Source organism: Argiope bruennichi, chromosome X2 (genome assembly GCF_947563725.1).
Source record: "Argiope bruennichi chromosome X2, qqArgBrue1.1, whole genome shotgun sequence".
Lineage (NCBI taxonomy): Eukaryota > Metazoa > Arthropoda > Arachnida > Araneae > Araneidae > Argiope > Argiope bruennichi.
Window position 1 is genome coordinate 111,496,881 of NC_079163.1, and position 25,461 is coordinate 111,522,341.

Below are 25,461 nucleotides of genomic sequence, written 5' to 3' on the forward strand. Positions count from 1 at the left end.
AGCAAAAGAAAGAAATGGCAAGGCTGGCAAATTTGGATATCTGCAAAGTCTAACAAAGCAAAAGAAAGTGAAAGATATTTATACACAGTTAAGAGTGCCATATACAGAGAAAGAAACCCGATGTCGACGAAAGCGCCACCTATCGATGGGGGGGGGGATAAGGCGGTGACCAAACTAATGACGGAAGAGGCTTAAAAGGTTTGATTGACAAGCCGTATAACACCCAACAAAAAAAGAATTCCTAGTCCCCAGGAGATATTGCTGTATGAAGAGAGTGACACTCAGAAGGTCAACCGACCCACCGAACTGGCCCCAATAAAACTTTTCCTTACTCTTTTTCGAAAACCGACACTGTTTTTGTACATCACGAGAGGGGTTTAGTGGGGTTCATGACCCACCCAAACTTGTTTGAAAAAGATACTCTGAGTTGGATATTTTAAATTTTCTCTGCTTTCACAGAAAATCGTACCGAGGGCAGCGTGAATGTTAGAAGGACTCTTGGAACACAGAACTCAGCACTGATTAATTATTGAAGTACTTCGATTTTGGGACATTTAATTGCTCTTCATAATTCTGTTAATTTTTCAATCCAGGAGGATCGGGCAAGATCTATGTACCTATGAAAATATAAGACCACGAACTCATCCCTAAGGTGACCATTTTTTTTAACCTGAAACCAGGACAACATGAATTTTGACCAGCCACGCTCAAATTTTATAAATTTTTATCAAAAATTCACCCAACGGCCAACCTGTATACCTAAGTAAATAAAAAACTTTTAGATATCAAAAAATGTTGCGTTTATTTAAACACAAGAAATGCGAAAACTAAAATATGATTTTACAATATAAAAATAAAACATAATAAACATAACATAACATGATAAGCCATACCTAATATAATAAAATATAAGGAGTTATTTAATTTAGTTTGTTTTTTTATATTTTTCTGAGGAGTGAATTGCTTTTAACAAATTTTTGTTTTTCTGTATATTTTCATAGAATTCCATACAGGTTGCATTTAAATTATTTTTGATAATCAACAAGGATTTCAAAGTTTCCCCTTTCAATTGGGTTTTCTCGCTAGTCCAGATGTTGTTTAATAAAGAAAAAAACCCGTTCGGTTGGTGCATTAGTTCATTGGCATACAGAGGCAATACTCTACCAATTTCCAATATTATTGGACACATCATTTTCTTTAAAGGCTTTAAAAATTTGAATCCACCTATCTGATACCGAAACACAATTTTGTTTCCAAAGTTTTCCAATGCCCAAGTTTCTCATCTGTGCTGTAGCGCTGAATGAAACAGATTTCATCAAAGAGCTCATCTTCAATTAAATTTATTTCCGGATAATGTTAAATTAAATAGTCACTGCATACTTGAACCATTTGATGCGTAGGTTTCAAGTTTAATGTAATCCAATTAAACTTCTCGATTCCCTCAAAATGGCCTTCCCATTCTTCCAGATACTGAAAACATGTGCTGTAAAATTCCAACACTTTTTCTTTGAAAATATTCGATTTAACTAAGTCGTCTTCTTCTAGCCTTTTTAAATTTTGTCGAACTTGCAGTGGCAGAAACACACTTGCTATCCTGTCAGCAATTTTGGTTTTAAGGTCCTTATAAATGATATTTGTTTCCATCATAGAAATATCCTGTCCTTCTATCTTTAAAACCGTGTTATGAAACATTGATGACACATTATGGAGAAAGAAAAGCCAAGATTCGGTTTCAGGATTCTCAAAATAATTTTTAATAATTGTCGGAGTTTTTTCATTAGACGCAAAATACGATTTTAATGCAGGAAATATTTCCAACACGCGCTCAATAGCTGGTCGTAACTCTAACCACCGCGTATCACTGTAACCCAAAAGTTTTTAATATTCTATGTCTACAAAATTCTTTTAATTCATTGACGCGCACAGTATAAATGTAAAAGTAAGAGTAAATCTTGGTAATTAAAGTTTGTATATCAATTGGATGGCAGTCCGCCGCGGTTGGTATAGAATTGTTTAAAATATGCGCTGAGCAACCAATTCCCACAAGCTCCCATCTGTCCAAAGTAGCTTTTAGCTTGGTAAAAATATTATTTTTCCCTGCTCTTCGCATGCCTCCAAAGTTAGTGTTGTCGGCACAAAACCCTAATATCTTGCTTTCTAAATTATGTTTTTTTTAAGACCTCTACAATATATTCGGTAACTATGTCAGACGTTTCTCCTGGCAAATCCTTTACTTCAATAATTTTTACTTGTATTCCATTCTTGTATGAAAAATATCTGACAAGTAAAGGAATAAGTTTAATTTCTTTGTGATTTGAGGCGTCTGAATACACTGATATAAAACTTACGTTTATCAAATCTTCATCCAATATTTGATTTGCATAAGGGACAAGTACATCGGTGATCATAGCTTCGCATTTGGTCCTAGAACATGTGAATTTAGCATCAAAATATGCCTTAATAAGTTTACAGGTACAGTCCATTGATCGAAAAGATTCATTATGCATAACTGTATGATATGCCCACAAATCTTCAGCTGCAGCTATTATCTTCTCGGTAGTTTCAAATTCTTTTTTTCTTAAAATATGATGTCATACTCGAACTTGCAATTGCTGCTGACACTGCTCGTTTGTGTTTAACTGTTTTTATGTGGTTTTCAATGTCGCTTTTTCCACTATTTGCAATAGAAAACGTACTTCTACATTTTTCTACAATATACTTAACTAGGATTAATATTATTACTTTCTTTAATAAATGTATGTTTTAATTTTAAATCATCATTAAATACGCACTTTCGTCGTTTTGCCACCATGATAATAATAAGGTAGGTACATCACAGTAGTTAGTACATCAGACCACCACTGGCTTGTATGATGTCGTGGCGGTCCTGCTCATGCGACACCTGACGATATCACATGGAATTATCAGGGTTGCCAGTTCTAATTTTATTATTTTTATTTTATTACTTTTTTTGTTTTAATGTTTTCTAATCTAAAACCAGTACTTTTCGTGTACTGGTTTTGTTTAATGACTAACCAGGACTTATGCCCTGAAAACCAGTATTGTAGTGGTAAAATCAGTACGAATGGTCACCTTACTCATCCCCAAAGAATGGGTTCAATCCTTTCTCTCAATAGTTTTAGTACTTACAGATAATTCTAATAAAATGTCCCTAAATTTTCTTTAAAATTTTATAAGTAAATTATTTATTTAAAAAAATATTAAATAAGCTTAAATGAGGAAGGAAACGAATAAAATTAAGGTGAATTTTTCAATTTATGAGACGTATTTGATATGACCTGGTGTTTCTGTGTAGCTGCGATGTTCCTAATTTCTGCCTGATTTTCGCAAAAAAGAGAATATCCTAAATTTTAATTAAATGACTCATTTGTACCATATTAAAAAGTAAAAATAAATATAGTTATTTTGAAAATAATGTTAGGATAAATTCTATTAATTAGCTTTTCTAAAAGTGGAATATAACCAACTTAATATGATAATGTGCATAAATTGGAAGAAAAAAATAAATTGTAAAATGCATATATTAGATTAAGTTTCTCCTGGTTTTCGAAATTTTTTAAACCATTAATTGATTTCTTTCTTTTCTTTTGTTTTGTTTTATTTATTTATTGGATTTAGCCAATATCACCATTCATCCCCTTAGCCAGGATTTCGTATCAGAATTCTGAAATGTTTCAATCTGAAAATTCATCTTGGCCTTGTAATAATTTTTACTTATATATATAAAAAAAATAATATAAAAATAAAAAAAAGGGTTACAATTTTTTAAAAAAAAAATTAAATCTAATTTCTATAGAATTATTTTCTTAATATTTCACAATATGTATAATATGGTCACCTGTATTTAACAAAGAAAAGAGTAAAGTGACCGCAAACATTTCTCTAACATCCGGAATAAGTCAAAACTGTTTCGCATTCCTGAAGGTTATCAGCCATTTTTTTTATTTGTAACTAACTAAAATTTAAAAAAATGTTTAGCGAGATTCAATTAAAAAACTTGGTAGAAATGTTGTTTCGTTCAAAATAGAAATTATGATTACTTATATATAACCATGAATTGGAAGAAAAATAGTTGTAAAATATATTGCAACACAAATGCCAATAAACATTAAAAAACATTATTTCTTTGTCATATAAGAAAAAGTTTTTATGAAAGTAGTGATCAACTTACTTTAAGATAATTTTTATAATCCAGATTTATGATTGATAAACTCATAAAACTCATACTCATAAGTGTATATTGAACTTCAAATTTGACAGACATGCAACATTTACTACTAGTTTAAAAAACTTATACTGATCCACATTTTGTGCAAGGCGTCTTTCTAATTTTCAATAATCTCAACTAAAATGGGAACTTGAAAAACGAAAGTATTTAAAGTTCAACTAATGCAAAAATTTTCTCATTCAGCATTGTTTATGAGCATTACAGATAATATTCTTATCTAATATTAATTAATTTCACTAACATTGATCCTTATACATCCAATAACTTATTACATTAAGGACATTTCCTTGTTCCATTAAACAATTATTTTCTCATTATCCAAATATAAGCAATGTAGATACATGAATAGGAGAAAAGATCGATAGTAAAATATATTGGTACAGAAATACTAATATAGATTTAAAAAAACAACAACATTACTTTGTTGTCATGTTGATGTTGAAATTTTAATCTAATGATAACGATGCGTGAAAATTTCTCTGAAAGCTTTATTTAAGATTTCTAAAATAGCTCCCAAACCACTAATATAATTAGCACTACTTGCATAGCTCGTAACTTGATAAATATTAGCAAAATCAGAATCAGAAACATAAAATAAAGCTATTAAATTATATTAATCGGTAACAAGAAAAAAAAAACGATTTTACACGTTTATTTTTTATTATTATTATTATTTATTAAGATATTGCTTAGTGAACAAATGTAATATACATACATACACATACATTTCCTTTTATGAGAAAAGATTATAGCGATTTTGAAGAAAACGTATTGAGAAATATGAGAATATTCAAATATTAGTAAATACAAGAGGATATAGATTTTCTTATATCTTACCACCCTTTAAATGAATTTAATTCCTGTAATTATTTTTCTGATGAAATCAATATTACTTTTCCATTTAGAATAAAATTTACTATCATTTATTACAAAATATATAAAACATTGATAAAAAAAAAACGTAGGCAAAATAGCAACGAATTATATACAAAAAAGTACAGTTATAAAAGTGACCAGAGAACAAAAAGCTTCAAAAACATTCTTATTGTGCTTTCTCCTTTTTTTTTCTTTTGGACCTCTATAATAGCAGAAGATCCCGAATTTTCATTGATCTCGGATATCTGGGATCAACAAGTTCTGGCAACAAACAGTCAAAATAAAAGTAGGTCAATTTTTTCTCCATTTTTTGATGCCAAAATATTGGATCACGAATTATTTTCTCTGTTTTTTGCCCCTTCTCCGTCCACATTGCAAATAAACAAAACCATCTTTGTGTAATATGCAGCTGGCTCTGCACTTGAAAATAATACTTATGGTTTTTATTTACAATTGTTGTTCCATCTTTGTTTAATTTCCAGAATGGGAATTTTTTTGCTTTTATTGCCTCATCTGGAGAAATATTTTTGCAGGATGCTAAGTTTTGTCCCATTCGCTTTTTCCAATTTGCCGACGAGAACAATCTTGTCTTTTTATCTCTTCGATAATACATATTCAGTTAATTTCCCCTCAATATTTCAAACATGTGAGTAAGAAAAATAAACGATTTGCAAATTTACAGATAGATATAATCATATACTTGAAAATAGTCTACTAAATTTGTTTACAAGGATGCGGTAGCATTCGCAGAAACAAGTATGGGTTGTGAAGACCACAGCTGTGATGGTAAACAAAATAAAAAGAAAGAAAGAAAGGAGGAAAGAAGATAATGCTGAGGGGGAGATTTTAAGACCTAGTGAAGACCAGATAATAAATCAGATTGTAAAGGGTGGGTTTATAGTGTATTCCTCCGCGAATGGGAGGGGTTAAAGGAGCATTGGAGGGGAGTGCAAATTATTTTTCCAATTTTTTGGACTAAAATACTGCTTTTACACATTTTTTTAAAAAATTAAATATGCATCGGAAAGAAGATACCAATAGTGATGTTGCTATTTTGCTATTTTTATTTTATTTACGATAGAATTTTGTATAGAATTATTTAAATGTGCGAAGTTGAAGTTTTGCGACTTTTAATAAATATTTAAAAATACTTTGAGAAGTCCGAGAAAAAATTCGTTTGGCTGAAACCTGTATTTTTATTCCTTCTACTGATTGCAGTTGACTTCATAAGAAAGAAACCGCAATAGCAAACTTAATAGTCTAAAAATATTTCTCCATAGGATAACATTACGTTTGAAAATTGTAGGTGGCGTGTATACGGCACCCTTAAAGAGTATTAGTCATTAAAAGAAAACACATGGTGATTGATGAAAATGGTAAGCATGGAAGGTGGAATATTATAAGACAATATTTTTTGAAGGCTCCGAAAGTTAAATCAACCTGGATTAGAAAGATTCATGCGAGTCCATAATTAGTTAACAAAAAGATAAAGATATGTAATAAATTTTCACTTTTGAGTAAAAAAGCATATAACAATTTCTTGATAAATATTTACTATCATGAATTTGCTATCAAACGTATGCAATAAGTTTTCGCCCTAAATAAACATAACAAGGAAGAATTTTTTTTTCCATACTCATCTATTATCCTGAATGTATAAACATTGTTCAGAAAGCATATTATATGCCATTATTAAAACTCAGTAGAAAGGAATTTAAAAAGAAACCAGAATATTCTTATATGATAACCAGAATATATTATACTCAGAGAAAAGCTGAAAATGTCGATCTCGAAGAGTATCCTGTAATGTAAACATAAGCACCAAATTGAGGCATCGACAAACTCATGTCAACCTTTAGGAGTCCAATCACAGCGCTGTTCACATCAGCCTGATGCTCTTGTAAGATGCGCTGTGATTGTACTCATTTTGGTTGACATGGTCTGGTCGATTTCTAGAGAGTGTCCAATTCTATTTGCTACTGCTAACTATTTATCTTCAATATTCGATTCAAGTGAGAATATCATGTCAAGAAACTTGTAAGTCATTCTATTAGTATATAAGTGGTTTATATCGAAAGATCTACTGTTTTTTTTTTTTTTGGTTCTAGTTTTATTAAATTCCTAGTTTTTAAAAATTATTTAGAACCTTTGTTTTTATACTTACCATATTGTTTGCTTTATGCCTGCATTTGCAATCTTTTATATCGTTATAGCATACTGAATTATTCTAAACGCGATTACTAGAACACGTAGGACTGGTCAAAAGTAAGGTTAGAAGTTATCATTTTTAAATTGATTTTGTTTCAGCTAAAGTGCAAGTATGTTTGCGAAGTTAACACTCAGCAGTAGTTTGAAATTAAAATCTAGTAGTAATGATACTATAAGGCGTTTGCATTGCGATTTCGAAAGCCGCTGTGAACTGTAAGCTTTGTTTTATTAACACAAGATGAGCATACTAAGTGTTCTTAATACAGTCATAGAAATCGAAAGTATGGTGAAACTTCGAACTTTAATTTTGAAAATATTTGTATAAATTCATTATTTCCTTTTTTTTTTTTGTCTCAAATATGTAATTTTAAGGTCCTTGGATATTTATAAAAAGGTTCATGATTTTTTTTTTTTTTTCATTTGAAAATGTAAGAATCCTGTTAAAATCTTCTTATCTTCTACCTTTGTGAATGTGTATATCAACGGAGTAATTTTTAAAAACTGTTGAAAACTAGTTTTTCTTATTATTAATTTATTAAAGAAAAATGCAAAATTTGATCGAGCATTGTAAGTTGGCAATCTCAACTCTAAAAAATGTAATAAATAAAATATGCATGTTATTTTTTATTCCAAAGGAATGTCAACACTAAAAAAAGATCTTTTCTATACATGGAATATAATTTATAATTAATAAAAAATATTTGGTCAATTGTCACAAACATCTTCCTTGTACTTATAATATTTATGACCAAAATTTGATGCACCAGTATTTAATAATTTGAATCTCTGTAGGGTTAAGAACTTTTTATGCATTTCACTTTTATTAATACAGATTTTAAGAAACATATCCATTTTGCTAAAATAATACAATTTGTTTCAATATGTCTTATTGTTAGTTTACTGGCATTGTCTGATGTTGTAGCTGATAATTATATTTATTATACTTTTGGATTTGTAAAAAAGTTATTGAATTAATTGCCATAAAACTTCTATTAAAATGTTTATCTTTAACTTCATTAAAACTTTATTATTTCATTAAAAATTTACAAAATTTAAAAGATATGTATTCAACAGTTTGGATTTTTTTTTTACGTGCAAACTATTGTAGCATTTTATGTATGTTTATAAAAAGGTAAAAATTTTACTAAATAGGGTGCCGTGATGATAATTAGAAAAAAATTTATGAATTCAAATTTTGAAAAATCTCAAAAATTTGAATTGAATTTTGAAGAGTTTTTAGTGTTCGAGTCTCTAGCAGTATAGACAATTGGACTTTTAATGATAGTTTTGTAGCTATATAAAGTGATTTAAGTTATTGGTTTCATTGTTGACGACTTCTTTGTGTTTGCCAATTTTTACATGAGTATAATCAGCAATTAATCTTTTTGATAGAATGAGAAGGCAAAGGATCTCTCTTCCTGGTGGAAGGGGAATTAGAAGAAAAATGTTCAAAGAACCAAATTATTCTGAAGAATACAAACAGAAAAATTATGAAACTAATTCTGCATTCTTTAGAAGAGGTTCAAAGTACCGAGGCATCTCCAACTCAAATTTGGAACAACATGCTAAATGCAGGTAGATGCTGTTGATTTTTAACAAAATATACAACTAATTCCTTTACATTTCTGCTTTTGATTATAATTACCTTCAATATTTTTCTTGTCACTTGCATTATTTATACCATATGTTCATTTTATACAATAAATTCCATAAAACTCTATAAATAGTCAACAATATTGAACAGTATACTTATTTTGCTAGAAATTCTTAGGAATGATTTTAAATATTAAATCTACCAAATGAAGCAATCAAGCTTCTCCTGTTCATTATTTAAATGTAATAGCTACTATACCGGTTAGAGTTGAATCCACTACACTGTGGGACATGCAGCTTTTCCATTAATATTGATTATGTAATACAAAATACAAAAACTTCTTATAAGTAAAAACCTAGTACCTTGTCATTGTCTAGTAATTTTAAATAGGTAAAATAAGAATAAGATTGGCGGTAAAAGTAGAGTTTAATGTGTCCCTTGCTATGCCAAGTCACTAATAAAAATGGCGGACAAAATAAACAATCACTTCTGTGAAACAGCTATGGTTACCACTTTATGCATTAAAAGTATTATCTTTAGTGATAAGTATTGTAATTTTTATTTTAATCTGAGATTTATTTCATCTGTATCTGAGATTTTTATTTTAATTATTTTTAAACTTTGGGATCATTATCTCTGCTTATCTTAACAATTTTGGAGAAGTTTTCCAAACCAGTTACTCCGGTCTATGGTGAAAAGAGCAAAATTTAGAACACGCAATGCCTGTCGGCATCTGAAGAAGGCTCTGGGCAGAATTTTTTAACTTAAAAAAAACAAAAAACATTCTATGGCTTCACTGGCGACGGGAATGGGAACCTAGTAGCTTCTCTAGCACATTGAACATAATGACTGTGTGGATAACTGGAGAAGTACATAGAAACCAACATGCTTTTCTAACTTCCTCAACTCGTAAATATATATTTCACTCACCCTTCATCCATTCTGCAGATTCAAAATATTTAATGATGTCCCATTCAACAGACATCCATTCTTGCACAAGTGCCGATACAACAAATTATCAAGAGAACCAACCATTAGAGCACCAGAAGAATTACGAGAACTGCGAAGAATTCCATTGCAGATGATTTTTAAACAACGAATGCTGACGATTTCGTAAAGTAAGAATTCGGACGATTTTTTAAAATGCATTCTGACAATTAAAAATAAAACTGCAGTGTCAAAAAACTTAAAATCATTAATTGATATTATTTTTAAATTAACATTTTTCATAAAATAGTTGTAGTTCATGTATAACTCAACCATTAAAATGTAGTAAACAAAACAGCTTGGGGTTGCTAGAAGAGTGTTCCGTTGGGTTGCCATATTGGCGACAAACTGCCAGGCAGTTTTGTAGTAAAAATTGAGAAGTATCAATAAAGCTGTATTCATCAAGCAAGGAGTATATTCTCAAGCCGCTTAAACCTTGATCTACTCCTGTCAGTTTTCCTAGATAATTTTCTTTGAAGTGAAACAAATTTATTTCCTAATGATTTGCATTAATAAATAATTTTTTATACTCTTTTTCTTGTAAATTTGAGATTTTATTTCCTAATTTCTAATTTAAGTTCACTGTTAATTGATATTTTAGAGAAATTCTGATATGTATCTGTTGGTGAATAATATTATCATTGCATTTATACTACAGTAACAGAATTTTTAAAAAGAAACGAAATAAAATTAAAATATATAACAGGTGCATCTATTACATTTTGTAGTATAAGATATTACCTCTTATTTTGATATTTTATATTAAATTTTAATTCAAATTTAAAAATTAAAACTACAACCAAGTTATGGTTTTAATTATCCCTTTCCAGGGAACAATTGTTAGTCATGATCTGATTGCAAAGAATAGCAATGAAAATAAATTTTTTTTTCATTGTATAGATTACATGGAAACCAATTCTGTCTCAATATTTTAATCTAAATTGAGATATGTTTTTAATTGAGTTATTTTAAAAATTTGAGCAAAGTAAATTAATATAGACACATTACCCAGTCAATTAAGTATATTAACAATGATTACAGTATAAATTGACATTATTTATAGTTAGGATATCATATCCTGCTGCATATCAAAGTATTTTTCAGTAACTGTTTAAAGATTCACACACTTAAAAGTTTATATAATATCTTAAAAAATATTCTCATGATAGTGTGGAAATTTAGAGATATTGTTAGGTTTTACCTATATTATCCAATTATAGGGATTACTCAGGGATTTTTAATCTTTATAATTTAACTTACAGATTTCTCTTTCAGTCATACTCAGCTTTCTACTAATGAAGGAAAAGATTATGATTATCTTCAAGTAATTCTCAATCAAAGGAAAAGTTTTGGAATGACTTCAGCAACTGCCAGAACAAATATGAATGTATCTGCGTCTGTTGCATTTCCAGCTGAAACAAATATGGATGTATCTGCGTCTGTTGCATTTCCAGCTGAAACAAATATGGATGTATCTGCGTCTGTTGCATTTCCAGCTGAAACAAATATGGATGTATCTCCGTCTGTTGCAGTTCCAGCTGAAACAAATATGGATGTATCTGCGTCTGCTGCAGTTCCAGCTGAAACAAATATGGATGTATCTGCGTCTGTTGCAGTTCCAGCTGAAACAAATAATATAGCTGCACACGTACACTGTGTCGATGAAATGTCTCCGAAAAGATTTTTACGTCTAGCATCTCAGAGAATGGTATATTTTATTTCTTTGAATTAAATCTTATCGCAACATAAAATTAATGAAATATATAGAGATAATATTATGTATTTAGATATTGGTTTAAGTTAACAAAATGGAAATTTTACTTACAAAAAATGAAGTTTTTAGATAAGTTTCTTAAAGTTATTTTTTCTAAGAAATATAACCCAGTACTAATTCCAGAAGAGTTGGTAGTTTTTTAAATTCTATAACTGTAAATTATTATTTGTATACCTTGCATAAAAGCTAGATTAGAGTTTATTTATAGACAGCAATTATTAGTTATTGGCCAGAGATATCAAAGTGTTTTTTTAGTATTTAATATCTATTTTTAGTTCAAGATAATTGGAACAAAATATTTTGCAACATTGTCTAGGACAGAAAAATACTGCACTTATGTTGGTTAAAAATGAAAGAGTTTTTTTCATTTTGGATTGTGAATGCAACTTTAATTAAGTGAATTTTTACTGTTGCTGATTTTTGCTAAAAGTTTCTGGGGGAAAAAAATTCATGTAGTAGCTGTGGTTTATACAAATTGGCTATTGAAATTTTTCTGAGCTTGAACTTGGCATTAAACATTGCAACATTTCAAGAATGCTATTATCTTTCACCATATCAATTGATTCCATTGTAATTTTCTGTTAACATGGCAGAAGAAAATATTTTACAGAATGTAATTGCTGATTTCAATTTATTTGTCTTGATTTTAGCATGATTATATTCAGCTATGTTTGTAAAACTAAATTTTATGATCATGTAAATGGTGATATGTTGTATTTTTGATTCCCCCCCCCCTTCCTTCCTCCTTCATAGATGGAGAAGATTTTTTTTTTTTTGAAACTTACTAAATATTTGGAAACTATAAAGACAATTTTTATTTTTTCAGAATATCTCTTTATCTGATTAGATCGGATTTGCCATCAAAATTCTCTACCATTATCCTCCCATCACCCAAAATTAAATAAGCCCTCTCCTAATTTATATTCTGTGTACATTGCGGTATCACTTGAAATATTTTAATTCCTTAATATTTTATTTTATTTCTTTAGATTGTTACTCATATTTTGAAAACTTGCAATTTTAGAGTGAATGAATATTAAGTTTTTGCCTGTATCGATGTTAAAATCATGCTTTAAATGAAATTTTTGGAAAACTTTGTGGCACTTGGTATTGATTGATTAAAAATCGGTGGTTTTCTGAAGAAGTTGAAAGTTTTCCATGTTTGTAAAAAACTAAATTTGAAAGAAAAAAAGTATGTAATTTTCAGGACTATTATTAATTGAGTATATATTTTTTATATTTTATTTTAATTTTTACTGTCTCTAATTTCTCATTATGTTTTTACAGGATACCTTGGAGGTCACAGAGAAAGATTTTAATTTGCTGACAGATATTGCTTATAAGGCTACTGTATTATCTATGCGTATCAAAGAGAAAAAGGCTGAAGATTTGAAAAGAGTAAGCTACTTCTGTTATTTGTTCAGTTTATGAAATTACTTAAACATGCCCGATTTCTTAAAAAAAAAAAAAAAAAAAAAAAAAAAGTTGAAAGCCAGTTGCATGCTTGTTTTATTGTTTGAAGATTTTGTGGTTCTGTGACAAGATTTGTTTTCTTAATTTTCATGATTTAATTTAAATTGTGTTTCTTTAATTTTCTTCAGTTTTAATGTTAAATGAGTATTCTTTGCATTTAAAAACGAAAAAGATCTTTTATGAAAACTATTATCAAGAAATTTAAATTTTTTCCTAATGATGTTCTATCAGCTCAAAGAAAAGAAGAAAAAAAAAGTGAAATTTTCTATTTGAATTTATTACAGAATTGGCGAGAAGTGTGAAACTTTTAGGTAAAGTGCATTTTGGAAATTCTAATTCTTATAACAGCGGTAGTATTTGCAGAATAACTTAAAGCTATATACCATATGAAGGATAATTTATACAAGAAAGTGATTAATTAAATTATGTTTACTTTGCATTTTTTAAGTTATAGCAAAATAACCTGAAGAAAGAAACATGCTGCTTCAGTTGATAAGAGTTAGCTTTTCTTCATTTGAATGTAGCCAATGAACACAATTTTTTAAACAGACAATAAAGTGGTATCTTATTATTAGTAGAATTTACCAAATGCAAAACCATATTTTGGAACTCAGAGGAGGTCGTTTTTCCATGTTTTTTGTAATTACCATCAAGTTATTAACATTTTTTTTCGTACTTTTCCATTTTGTGAGAAGTAAAAATGATAAAAGTAAAAACATAGAGTTGAGTGGTAAAAAAAAAAATTGATCTGAAGTTTTGCTATTACATGAAGAAGGCATTAGTTATATTAAAATAAGAAAGAAAATTGATGGAAATCTAACAAGTCTTTCGTAATTGTGGAAGGAGTATAGAAACTCAACCCAACTGGTAAAGACAAGAAAAGGTGTGCAATACCAAGTGATGATGGAATAATTAAAGGATTGTGTTTACATGATAGACGAAAATCATTAGGGAGTTTACAATGTGAAACGGCATAAGGTATTGTGACGTTAAGAGTAAGGAGCATTTGATGCAGATTGCAGGAAGTCGGTCTAAATTCAAGAATTCAACTTAAACAAAACATTTTAAAAATCAATACAAAGATTGAAAAGTTTAATCTCGGCAAAGGCGCATTCAAACTGAATGGCCAAAAAGTTAGTCTGTGTGATTGAGATTGATGAGATCAAAATCTGGCTATTTGCTATTGATGGCATAAAATACAGGGTGATTACAATTAAAGATGAATTTTCAAAAGTTTTATTTTTTTTTCAAGAACCACTAGTCAAAATGACCTGATTTTTCATCTGAGAACATAAAGTAATGAAAATACGTTTTTGAGAAAGAAAAAAAAGTTCTAAAGTATAGCAATAAGATGTTATTTTAAAGACATGATATTCTTTATTCAAAGCCCTTCCACCACGACAAGGTAGGACCACAATGGCTTGGGGGAAAAAAAGAAGTGTTAATTGTTCACGAGCCAAAAACTAGAAAAAGCAAAGACTGATGAAATTATCAAGAAAAGGAAGTCAACAACAACTTCCTTAGGAAATATTCACTCTACTGTCTACCATTTTTTCCGACAAGCTGAAAGCCAAAACATCATGTTCATAACAGATCAGATGGTTTCAGTGGTGATACTGTTGATATGCTGCATAACGTGCGTTTTCAGTTCACCTAAGATCACAATCAGATTTTTGTAGGCAACGATTTTTAGGTAATCAAACAGTCAGAAATCACAAGGGCTCAGGTCAAGTGATTGTGGTAACCAGGCTGTTGGGAAGTGATGACTGATAATTCGGGCTTTTCCAAATTGCGGATTCAACAGCTGCTTCACTAATGTTGCAGTCTGCAGAGGAGCGCCGTCTGACATAAAAACTGTTCTATTCACACATTCGCGCTGTTGCAGCCCTGAAATGAGTTGGTTGAGCAAAAGAGATTGCCCATTGACTGTACAGGTTACAGACGCAAAAGACCAGTCACTTCAAAAAAAAGAAGATGCCAGTGATAAATGCTGTCATGAACTCGAATCACGCAGTGACATTTTGAGAATGAAGAGGCAGTGGTTGCAATTCGAGCTGATTTTTGCATGCCCATATTCAGCAATTGTGAGTATTGACCGAATCATGGAGGTAGAGATGGGCTTCGTCCGTGTACAAAATGGTCCATGGCTTTGTATTGTCGATTTCCATTCGAATAAGGAATTGCAGGGCCCGTAACTTCTCTTTTTGGGTGGTCGGCTCAAAATAATCCTGAATTTCAAAGGGTAGCATTGTAGGATGTTTCGTAAAATTTGACGAATTGTGCCATCAGGCATGTCTAGGGATTGCAATACCGGACCAAAATTTCAATACCGGTATTCGGTATTTTTTAAATATTAATCCCGGGATACCGGTTTTAATACCGGTATTAGAAATTTTAGAAAAAGGAAGAAAACACAGGTGTTTCTTTGTTTTATTTGCCAGTTTTGTTAGAAAGTGTAAATATCACAAAAACTAATTTGTAACTTATAAATTATAACAGTATATAATCACAAAAAAGTGTAAATATCAGTATTCAGACTGTGATACTATTACAAATTTTTGAAATGTGATCTTAAAAAACCTAATCATCAGTTGTACTGTCATTAAGCCTGAAAAGTAATTTTGTGTAAAAATTACCAGCTGTCGAAAACGCTCTTTCGGCATCTACGCTAGTTGGTGGTATTGTTAGCAATGCGCGATATACTTTTTCCAAGTATTTACCTCTAAATACTCATCTTCAAACAAATCGATTTCTCGTCGTATGGTTTTGGATATAGCTGATTTCTGTATTGTATTTTGGTTCGTTGAAATTTTTTTCATTTATCGCTAATTCTAATTTTTGTTCAAGAGACAATTCCTTTTCACTATCGACAGTAGTGACATCATAATCTTCGATAATTGAACTGAATTCTTCTGATTGTGGATAGGTTTGTGGGTAAAAAATTTTAAGAAAATTTACTCTAAATTTAATCAGATTTGAATTGGTTATTTTCTTTTCTTCTTTTTCATTTTTAAAATCATTATAATTATGTAAATGCCATAAGACATTTTTTATTTCGGTATGCCTGTCTTCTATGCGATTTTTCAATGTAATATGTAATTCTTCAGATAGTGATGTGTACTGTTCTTTCAGTGACTGCAACATGAAATTTATTGTTACATTAGTTGTTAATAAATTAGGATCTCTCGGACATAATGCCTCAATAGTCAGTTTTATTGGAAGTAGAGCTGATATAGTTCTGGATATTAAGTCGAATTCACTATCTGAAAAATTAATTTACAGGTTTAAGTCGATTATTGCTTTTTGGATTGGATTTCTCAGTTTCAAAAATCGTTTCATCACTAGGAGTAAACTGCTCCAACGTGTTTTAAAATCTAATATTAACATATATTCTGTTTTATTTTTAGTTAGTATATATTTTTGTAATATGGCATTTTTTGTAGGGGAACGTTTAAATATCTTAACAATTTTTCGAACTTTATAAATTATAGGAAGAAATTCTTGATGGGTTAATATTTCATCCTCATTAGCAATATCTTTTTCAACAATTACATTGTCATTATCTTCATTGTCAATATCACTCTCACTCTTACTCTCTTCAAAGTTGGAATCAGAAATTTCTATATCCACAATATTTGGATTCTTCTGCTCTTTATTTTTTTGCTATAATACATCTATTACTCCTAATTGAATTCCATGTGCATAGCACAACTTCTGATTTGCACCAATCAACTTTCCAACTTTTTTCATAATTGTTGCCCCATCAGTCGTTATGGATACAATATTTTCTTTCAGGGATAATCCATGTTTCGCTAATTTAGATTTAAGCCATTAATTGGCTAATTAATTTCGCCCATTAGGGAGACATAAAAACAAAAACGTATACTATTATGCTATGTTCGCGATACCTGAACATATAGGGGAGACAATTTTAAAAATTTCTAGTAAATACCGAAAAACCGGTATTTAAACTTGTGAATACCGGTATTACGAAATTGTACAAATGGCTCAAAATACCGGTATTCGGTATACCGGTATTGCAATCCCTAGGCATGTCTAAAGTTCGAGAAATTCCCACTGGTCATTCAGAAAGCACTACTTTACACTTCTTGCAGTGTTATAATTAAATCCTCTACTGATTAAGGTCGAAACTATTGCTTTCCACCCTTTGCCGTATTTCACGTCAAATGATCCCGCCCATACGAATATATAAATTATCGGATCAAATGCAGTCATCGGAGCAATACCGTTTCTTAAATTCTTTAACCCTCTTGTCGGAATATACGCAGACTGCTATGCTTAAAGAAACAGTCACGCGCCTAAACGCCCTAAGGATTACTCTAAAAAGTGTCACAGTTTGGATAAAGGAAATGCTTTCCCTTGCTGAAAATTTTGCTCACCGTGGGGATGCTATTCAACCTGAACTTTCGAAGGGCGTTTGTTGCTTATCGCGTAGAATTTTTGCTTTATAAGATAACAGTACTTCAAATATTCTCAGAAGAGATTGTTAATGCTTTATAGCTTCATGAAACAAGTTTGTGTGGAAATCAATGATCATTTTTCAGTTAATTCATGCTGAAAACACTTCAAAAAACTTAGGCAAAAAACAAACAAAAAAAGCGATAATAATTTTTTTGTTATGCTTCTAATTGCTGCAAATTAAATGTATGCTTTTATTTTGTTTTTATCATATGAGAACATGATGTGGTTTTTGGTTAGGAGGTTTTGAAGCTCGAAATCGCGTAGGCAACGAATAAAGCATGAATGGCAATTTTCAGCATCATCTTTTAATGGCATATATTTTTTACCTTCTTTTACCATTGCATTATTATTATGTATGTTTCTTTGAAAGCAGATGCGTTTTTAAAATGTTGACCTGCTTTTACCAGTATTGCTTTTTTCTTGCGTGTATATATATATATATATAATATACATACAGGGTGGTTATAATTAAAGTTACCCTGTTTAGACCTACGTAGTGTCCGCTCTAGTGGAAGGATGTCGAAGAAACTTCATATTTAGGTTGTATGGATCATGGGGAAAAGAAATCTGCAATAAAAAATAATTTAAATTTCGGCCGATAGATGGCGGTTTTCATGTACGTCAAAGGCCGTTATGCAAATTTAGAGTAATTTATAAAGCCAGTAAGTACTCACTGCCGCAAAATCATTCTTCGGCATGCCGTTAGAGAAGAAAGGAAGAGCTTTACTGATAAATTTGTTTTTATCAGAACAGCAGTAATTTGTCAGCTGCACTGCGAGAATATCGGCGCTTCAAAGACTTACGGAAATGGCCTATGTCCAGGCAGTCTTTGAAAAAGATGATTATTAAATTTGAAGAGACTAGAGAGTTGGGCGTGGTACAAGAAAGAAAAGGAAAACGTATTTCAAATGAAACTACTGAAGAAATCGCTCTTGCCGTGGTCGAAAGAGCGTCTGATTCGCAATATTCTTCATCAAGTGCTCAAGCGGTGGCACATGATTTGTCCCTTCCTTGGTCTACAGTACGAAAGGTTCTTCGACCCATTGTAAAGTGGTATACAAGATCCATCATGTGCAAGTGCTGAATCCTGCAGACCCGTAGAAACGAAATCAATTTGCTAGAATTTTTTTAGCCAGAATAGCCGTTGACAATTCATGGCCTTGGAACATTTTATGGTCGAACGAGGCTCATTTTACCCTAATCGGAGCAGTTAATACTCAGAACTGTCGCATATGGGGTACTGCAAGTCCTAATGATGTGCATGAACAGTCTCTACATCCTGATTACATGACTGTATGGTGTGGTTTTACTGCTAATTTCATACTTGGTCTTTTTTTCTTTTTTTTTGAGGAGAACACTCCTCATGGCAATCAAAGGTTTTCCATTACGGGGGCCCGTTGCCGTGACCTTCTTCAGCAGCAAGTCATTCCTGCGTTACAAGAACGAGAATGTTTAGAGACTACTGTCTTCATGCAAAATGGTGCACCATAAACAGTTATTTTCAAGCCCTAAGTTTGATTGTTTCTAACATCAAAATTTATGCCAGTTTTAGTAACAAATTAAACTCTTATTTTTCTTTCATTTTTATCTAAATTAATTTGAAAGTAGAAACTCTAAAGAAATCTGTCTTTGCCTTCCAGCTTGCCGAGATGAATAGGAAAAACTTTTGATTCAGTTTATTTTCAAGATTCTTAACGATGAAAACTGAGTAATTGATAGTTTCTTAAATGTTCTTATAATTTAGCAGTTTGTAGAACTAATATAACGATTATTTCAAACTTATCGAGAAACTCGGATGTCGCTGATTTTTATAGCTGTCTGCTTCAATTGACACTTTAATTTAAAAAAAAAAAAACTGCTGAGACAATAAAAGGTTTTGTCTTATTAACATTGTAAATATACAGGATTGCAAACAATAAAGGAATTTTAAAAATGACACATGTAAGAGTTTTAGTTCCAGGCAACGCTGGTTTTACCATCTTGTAACATGTAACTGGCCTTTGATAAAACATTTAATTGCTAGATATATATATTGGTTTTTAGAAGATTAGTTTTTACTTTAGGAGATGAATAATGCCAAGACAAGGCAAACTCAAAGCTTTTTAATGTCAGATAATGATCTCTGATTTAATTATGTAAAAGAATAACTACTCGAATTTTTAATATAAATTGCTACTGAATATATAATTCCAGAATATACAATGCAGATAATATACAAAACAAATAATTTTCACAGATTAAAGTGTAATATGCATGTTGAATAATGTTAACATGCATTTAAATAAACGGAATTTAGAAACGATTTTTAATTGTTTTTATATGTTTGTTTTTGTAAAAATATTCTTGGCTTGCTGCAGGTTTTATGATCCTTGTCTCCTTTCTATTCCTATCACATTATTGTTCAAATTTACATGATACAGTATTTAAGCAAGTTTTCAGAGTCCTTTCTTTTAGATTTTGAGTCTGATGATGTGCAATTTAAAAAAAGTCTACATATTATGGTGTCGTTACATATTGAAAGGTATGGTTTTAAATCTAGTGCAATAAAATATGATACTGACAAAGTTGTCAAGTGAAATAAAATGTTATTCAACGAACTCAAACAAAAAGAAGAAAAAAAGCACAACAGCAACAAAAGTTTAAGACATGTCAAATATATACATCAAAATTGCTAAAGTAAAATAATAATAATAATAATAATAATAATAAAATAAAGAGAAAGAGAGAAACAAAATCGGCTTAGACAATTAAAAAACAGAACACCAATTTTAAAAGATGCTGTATAAGAAATTACTCTACGTGCATATTAGAATTTTCTTTTATTTTTGATAATAAGTAATTTAATTTAGGTAATTTTAAAATGACAGTGTCTGAAACAATTTAATTTTAAAATCAGTAAGAGCGTCGAATGGTAGACATAACTACTCAGTGAAGAGAGAGAGAGAGTGAGCGAAAATTAACTTTTTGTAATTTATTAAAAATCGACGGATGATTATATGGTAATCAAATTGACATTACTGAAATACGCTTATTATTATTATTATTATTATTATTTCAATTTTAAGAATATTTTTTGCAAAGATTTGTTCAGAAGTTATGGCGGAAAATTGCATAGTTTTTTAATTCTTTTGCCCCTTTTAGAAAGATGTAGAAACTTTTTAATTATTTAGCAGATTTACCAGGTGCTAAGAAATATCTGTGTCAAATTTCGTTTGAATTCGTCAAGAAATTGGAATTGTATAAGGCTCAAAGAAATAGGCAGGCTTTCAAATTTTCATACACTGATAATGGCATTGTAAAAAAATATATATATAATATAATCAGTATTAATATTTTCAGAATAAAACATTTCATCTTGGCTATATGCATTTTGGGGGTTATTGTTTGAAATACACTAATCAATGGAAACTAAGAAAATGATTTTATTAAAAAATATAAACATACTCATGTGTTAAGTAAATCTTTTATGTTTTGTGCATTATATTAAATCTTAAATTACAAAAGCAATTTAAATTTTTAGTCTCAAATAAAAGAAATCTATATAAGAGAAAGGTGTCAACTTTTAATTATTCGTTTTACATTTCTTTTATTTGATTTTTAAATTAACTACATTTCTTAACTTTGAAGTTCCAAAATCATATATATCTGGCTAATTATAGTGCGTGTATGTGTAATACGAAGTTTATTTTTGCATACATTCGATTTTATGCTCGTTAATTAAGATTTATTTTAGATACACAGTTACTCTCCAAATCAAATCACCACGACGCAGAGTACGCTGCTGAATGCATCATGAGTTCAAAGATAGACTTATCTTATCCTAAGTCCCACTGACGGTCTATGAATCATTGACCTTCAACTGATTATAGCCATTCTCAATCATTATACCCACGACAGGAAATCTGGAGAAAGTGAAAAATCGGTAATAGGAAAACCTCTGTTCTGACATTTTTAAGTGACTTTCTTTACCCAAGATATCTTGGGTTTGCCGTTTTAAAGGAAAAAATAAAATTCGCAAAGATATCTAGAATTTGACGCTGAGAGAGTTAATGTCTGGAAATACTTCAATGCAATTGCCGCACAGTCACCATTCTTGTGAAAAAGCTTCACAGAGTCCAATCCTTCCATAATAGAGGTCATATTAAACACGGATATAAACAGTATGGGATATGCTATATAATGCCAGTATACGAGAATGTCAAGAAAACATTCTTGCTGGTTTATGCTAGAACTATTATTTAAGTTTTTAATAATACAAATATATTTGGAAAGAGGTCAATATATTGAATTATTGAAGCAAAGTAAGAAGATAAATATATCACTAATAATAATTTTTCTTCTTTAAGCTATTTCAAATTAGATTTCAAATTAGATTAGATTTAAGAAACACCATAAAATATTAACAAAAAAATTAATTTAACCAAAAATTTAATAAAATAATTTTTATAAAGAAGAAAAAGGAATCACAGTGACATGCACAAAAATTCTGACTTTTTTCAGTTAACACTTAACCATTAGCATCACATACACTTAGCAATATCGTTCCATGAAATTCAGTAATGCTTTAAGCTCCTCATCTGTTATTATGTGATACATTATTAGATTATTCTTTTATTTAGTTGGGTTTTATTGCACATTTGCTTCCATGTAATAAATTTTGCCTGTTCTATATATTATTCTTACATATAAGACGATTAAAATCACACTCAAAAGACCATTAAAAAAAGAATTGCTAGTCAGAATGACCCGATTTTTCACATGATTATGAATTAAGTATTGGGAATTTTGCTTGTGGAAAAAAAAAAAAAATAGTTAAAAAGTTGGCCAAAAGGTGATGCTGTTCTTATCATAAGATGCTAAAAAACGATTGCTTTAAAACATATATTAATTTGAAGATGCTAATTAAAAGATGCTACATGTTCATCCACATTCCACTTGTGATAAAGAGACATGCAGTTCTCCCATAATACTATAGTATTAGTATTATGGGAGAAATTGAATCTAGATTTGATATGTCTCCCCTTTTAACTGATTGGGTGGAAACTTTGATATTTATTAGGCATAAGTAAATTTCATTTATCTTATTGATCTTTTTTGAAGTAATCATATTCGCTTACACACACATATACAGGTCAACATACTGTCAGTCTGTTGATGAATTTAACTTGATTTGTTGATAGCCACATGTCTACCATTCTGATAATAAAGTCACATGCTAAATTTTTTCCATCTAGCATTTTGCATTTTTAAAATCATTACTTTCATGTGCTCACAAACGACTGAGCGAACAGACCTATTTCATCCAAAACTGGTAAAAATACCTCATACTGCATAAGCCATTTTATGTTTCAGTTGTTGTATTTACTGAGAGACTGATGGGTAAACATTCAGGTTTTGGGAAGTCTGAAATATGAAGATTCATCAAAGTGTTTTGGCAAAATATTTTGACTATTACAAAATTCTTTCTTTATATCTTTCTAAACTTCATATATGTGTTATTAAAAATTAGTTTCATGAAATAGTTGGTTTAAGATTTCTAAACGCTGCATTTTCTTTGTATCAATTGCACTATTTGCAGATTCATCATTTGAAATGTTTTTGCACTTGTATTTTTAATTGAAAAAAAAAACCCTGACATATTTATAATTATTTAACTTTCAAAAAGTTGGATTTTTATTAGTAGCTTGGTAGTAAAACTTGCAATTATATAATTTTAGTACATATCAGTCTTAATGTGAGTGGAGAATGGAAGACAAATTAAGCAACTGGAAAAACTTTTAATGAATAACCCTCTTTTGAAGGAAAAGCTTTTTTCATCTTTGCTTATCTTTATATCATTTAAATGCACAGCACTGATTTATCCCTTTTCTTTCCTTTAGGATGGGATTGCACCTACAGTCATCCCTGGTCTTACATTAATTGAACAATCCTATGGATCTCCTCCTACAGTTAAATCAGAGTTCCTAGAAGAAGCTGAAGATATGTATCAAGATAAAAACAGCGCACCATCCATTGAACAATCAAATGCATCTACAGTAAAAAAAGAGTTGGTAGAAGAAGCTGAAGATATGTATCAAGATAAAAACAGCACACCATCCATTGAACAATTAAATGCATCTACAGTAAAAAAAGAGTTGGTAGAAGAAGCTGAAGATATGTATCAAGATAAAAACAGCACACCATCCATTGAACAATTAAATGCATCTACAGTAAAAAAAGAGTTGGTAGAAGAAGCTGAAGATATGTATCAAGATAAAAACAGCGCACCATCCATTGAACAATTAAATGCATCTACAGTAAAAAAAGAGTTGATAGAAGAAACTGAAGATATGTATCAAGATAAAAACAGCGCACCATCCATTGAACAATCAAATGCATCTACAGTAAAAAAAGAGTTGGTAGAAGAAGCTGAAGATATGTATCAAGATAAAAACAGCGCACCATCCATTGAACAATCAAATGCATCTACAGTAAAAAAAGAGTTGGTAGAAGAAGCTAGAGATAGACTATGTAATAAAAGCCCTTCAACATCAGTTGCAGCACCAACTGAAGAACCACTTATTTCTGCAAAGATAATTTCAGATATAGAAAAAATATTGAAAAAACTAAAGAATAACAACGATAATAAAAAAATTGCACTATTACATCTACCTCCAGCGCAAAATCAAAAAATAAGCACTGCGGAGCAGAGAAATTTAAATGATGAAGCAAGTAAATCGATAATAGAATTTATTGATTATTTAGAAGCTTGTAAAAGATATGAACTATCACCAGTACGTAGCGAATTATGTAATGAAAGCCCTTCAACATCAATTGCAACACCAGCTAAAGAACCACTTAATTCTGCAAAGATAATTTCAGAAGTGGAAAAGTTAGTGAAAAAACTAATAGAGATTAACGAAGCGAATAAAAAATTTGCGCAATTACCTATACCTCCAACGGAAATTTGTAAACTCTGCACTGCGAAGCAGACAAGGTTAAATGATGAAGCAAGTAAATCAATAAGAGAATTTATTGATTATTTAGAAGCTTGTAAAGGAACATTCTTAGAAACTACAAATAATTCATGTTATAAAAGTCCTGCAACATCAGGTGAACAGTCACATGCATCTGTTCCTACAGTAGGCAGAAAGTTTCTACCAGAAATTAGAAAACATATACCGGTGTATGAAACACCTACACCAACATGTACATGTCCCTTCAAGGATTTTCACTATGTGGACTGTAGTTTGCGACATACTACTTTAAATAAGTTTTAAACTTTTATAATCATCTTTTTGTATAAAATTAATACAAAAAATAAATTGGTAGCAAACACCAATATTGAAATTATTATTTCATCTTTTAACTATTCATTGCATTTTGTAATAATAATAAAATTTTGTAATTATTTTGTAATGTTCTATTTTCTTTAAAAAATCTTTTAACATATGCAGAAAACTATCAAAAGAATTATCTTTAAATCATTCAAAAATGGAAATTAAAACTCCTTGTCATCATAAAAAATTTCTGGCTCCTTACCTTTCTGAATAATCCCGATCTCGACGTCATTTCCTTGTTATATCATCACCTCAATATAATACTCGCCTGTTTTACTCGTCAGTGGTCTCCAGTGCCAAATTGAATCAACCAGATTTCAAAAATATCACTTGTGTGTTATATTATCATCTCAATATAAAAATAGCTTTCCGTCACCTACCGTAGTCTCCAGTTCCAGTTCCAGTGCTCAAAATTGCATTATGTGATTAATTAAAAAAGTGATTATTCTTCAAAAAGTGATCAGTGTTTATAAAAAAATGATCCATCAGCTGACTCAAC

The 25,461-nt window shown here is 30.2% G+C and overlaps 1 protein-coding gene across 5 annotated transcripts; it reads left to right on the top strand.

Annotated features, from left to right (window-relative positions):
* Window positions 1–7,028: 7,028 nt before the first annotated feature.
* LOC129960466 (uncharacterized) lies at window positions 7,029–25,036 on the top strand. 5 transcript variants are annotated; one of them, XM_056073917.1, is made up of 5 exons: window positions 7,029–7,162; window positions 8,726–8,908; window positions 11,190–11,622; window positions 12,976–13,086; window positions 23,523–25,036. In XM_056073917.1, exons 1-5 carry the CDS (start codon window positions 7,062–7,064, stop codon window positions 24,900–24,902), a joined length of 2,208 nt encoding a protein of 735 aa, XP_055929892.1. In that variant the 5' UTR covers window positions 7,029–7,061; the 3' UTR covers window positions 24,903–25,036. The 5 variants fall into 5 exon arrangements, with proteins under 5 accessions (XP_055929892.1, XP_055929896.1, XP_055929895.1 ...); XM_056073921.1 differs by lacking the exon at window positions 7,029–7,162 and adding an exon at window positions 9,909–10,045 and having other exon boundaries at window positions 8,770–8,908; XM_056073920.1 differs by lacking the exon at window positions 7,029–7,162 and adding an exon at window positions 9,876–10,045 and having other exon boundaries at window positions 8,773–8,908.
* The last annotated feature ends 425 nt before the right edge of the window (window positions 25,037–25,461 follow it).

Bases quoted from the DNA above. Each gene is read 5' to 3' on its own strand.
- LOC129960466 (XM_056073917.1), top strand. From the start codon at position 7,062: ATGGTCTGGTCGATTTCTAGAGAGTGTCCAATTCTATTTGCTACTGCT. The intron at 8,909-11,189 runs GTAGATGCTGTT...TTTCTCTTTCAG, and splicing joins GAACAACATGCTAAATGCAG to TCATACTCAGCTTTCTACTA. The intron at 13,087-23,522 runs GTAAGCTACTTC...TCTTTCCTTTAG, and splicing joins AGGCTGAAGATTTGAAAAGA to GATGGGATTGCACCTACAGT.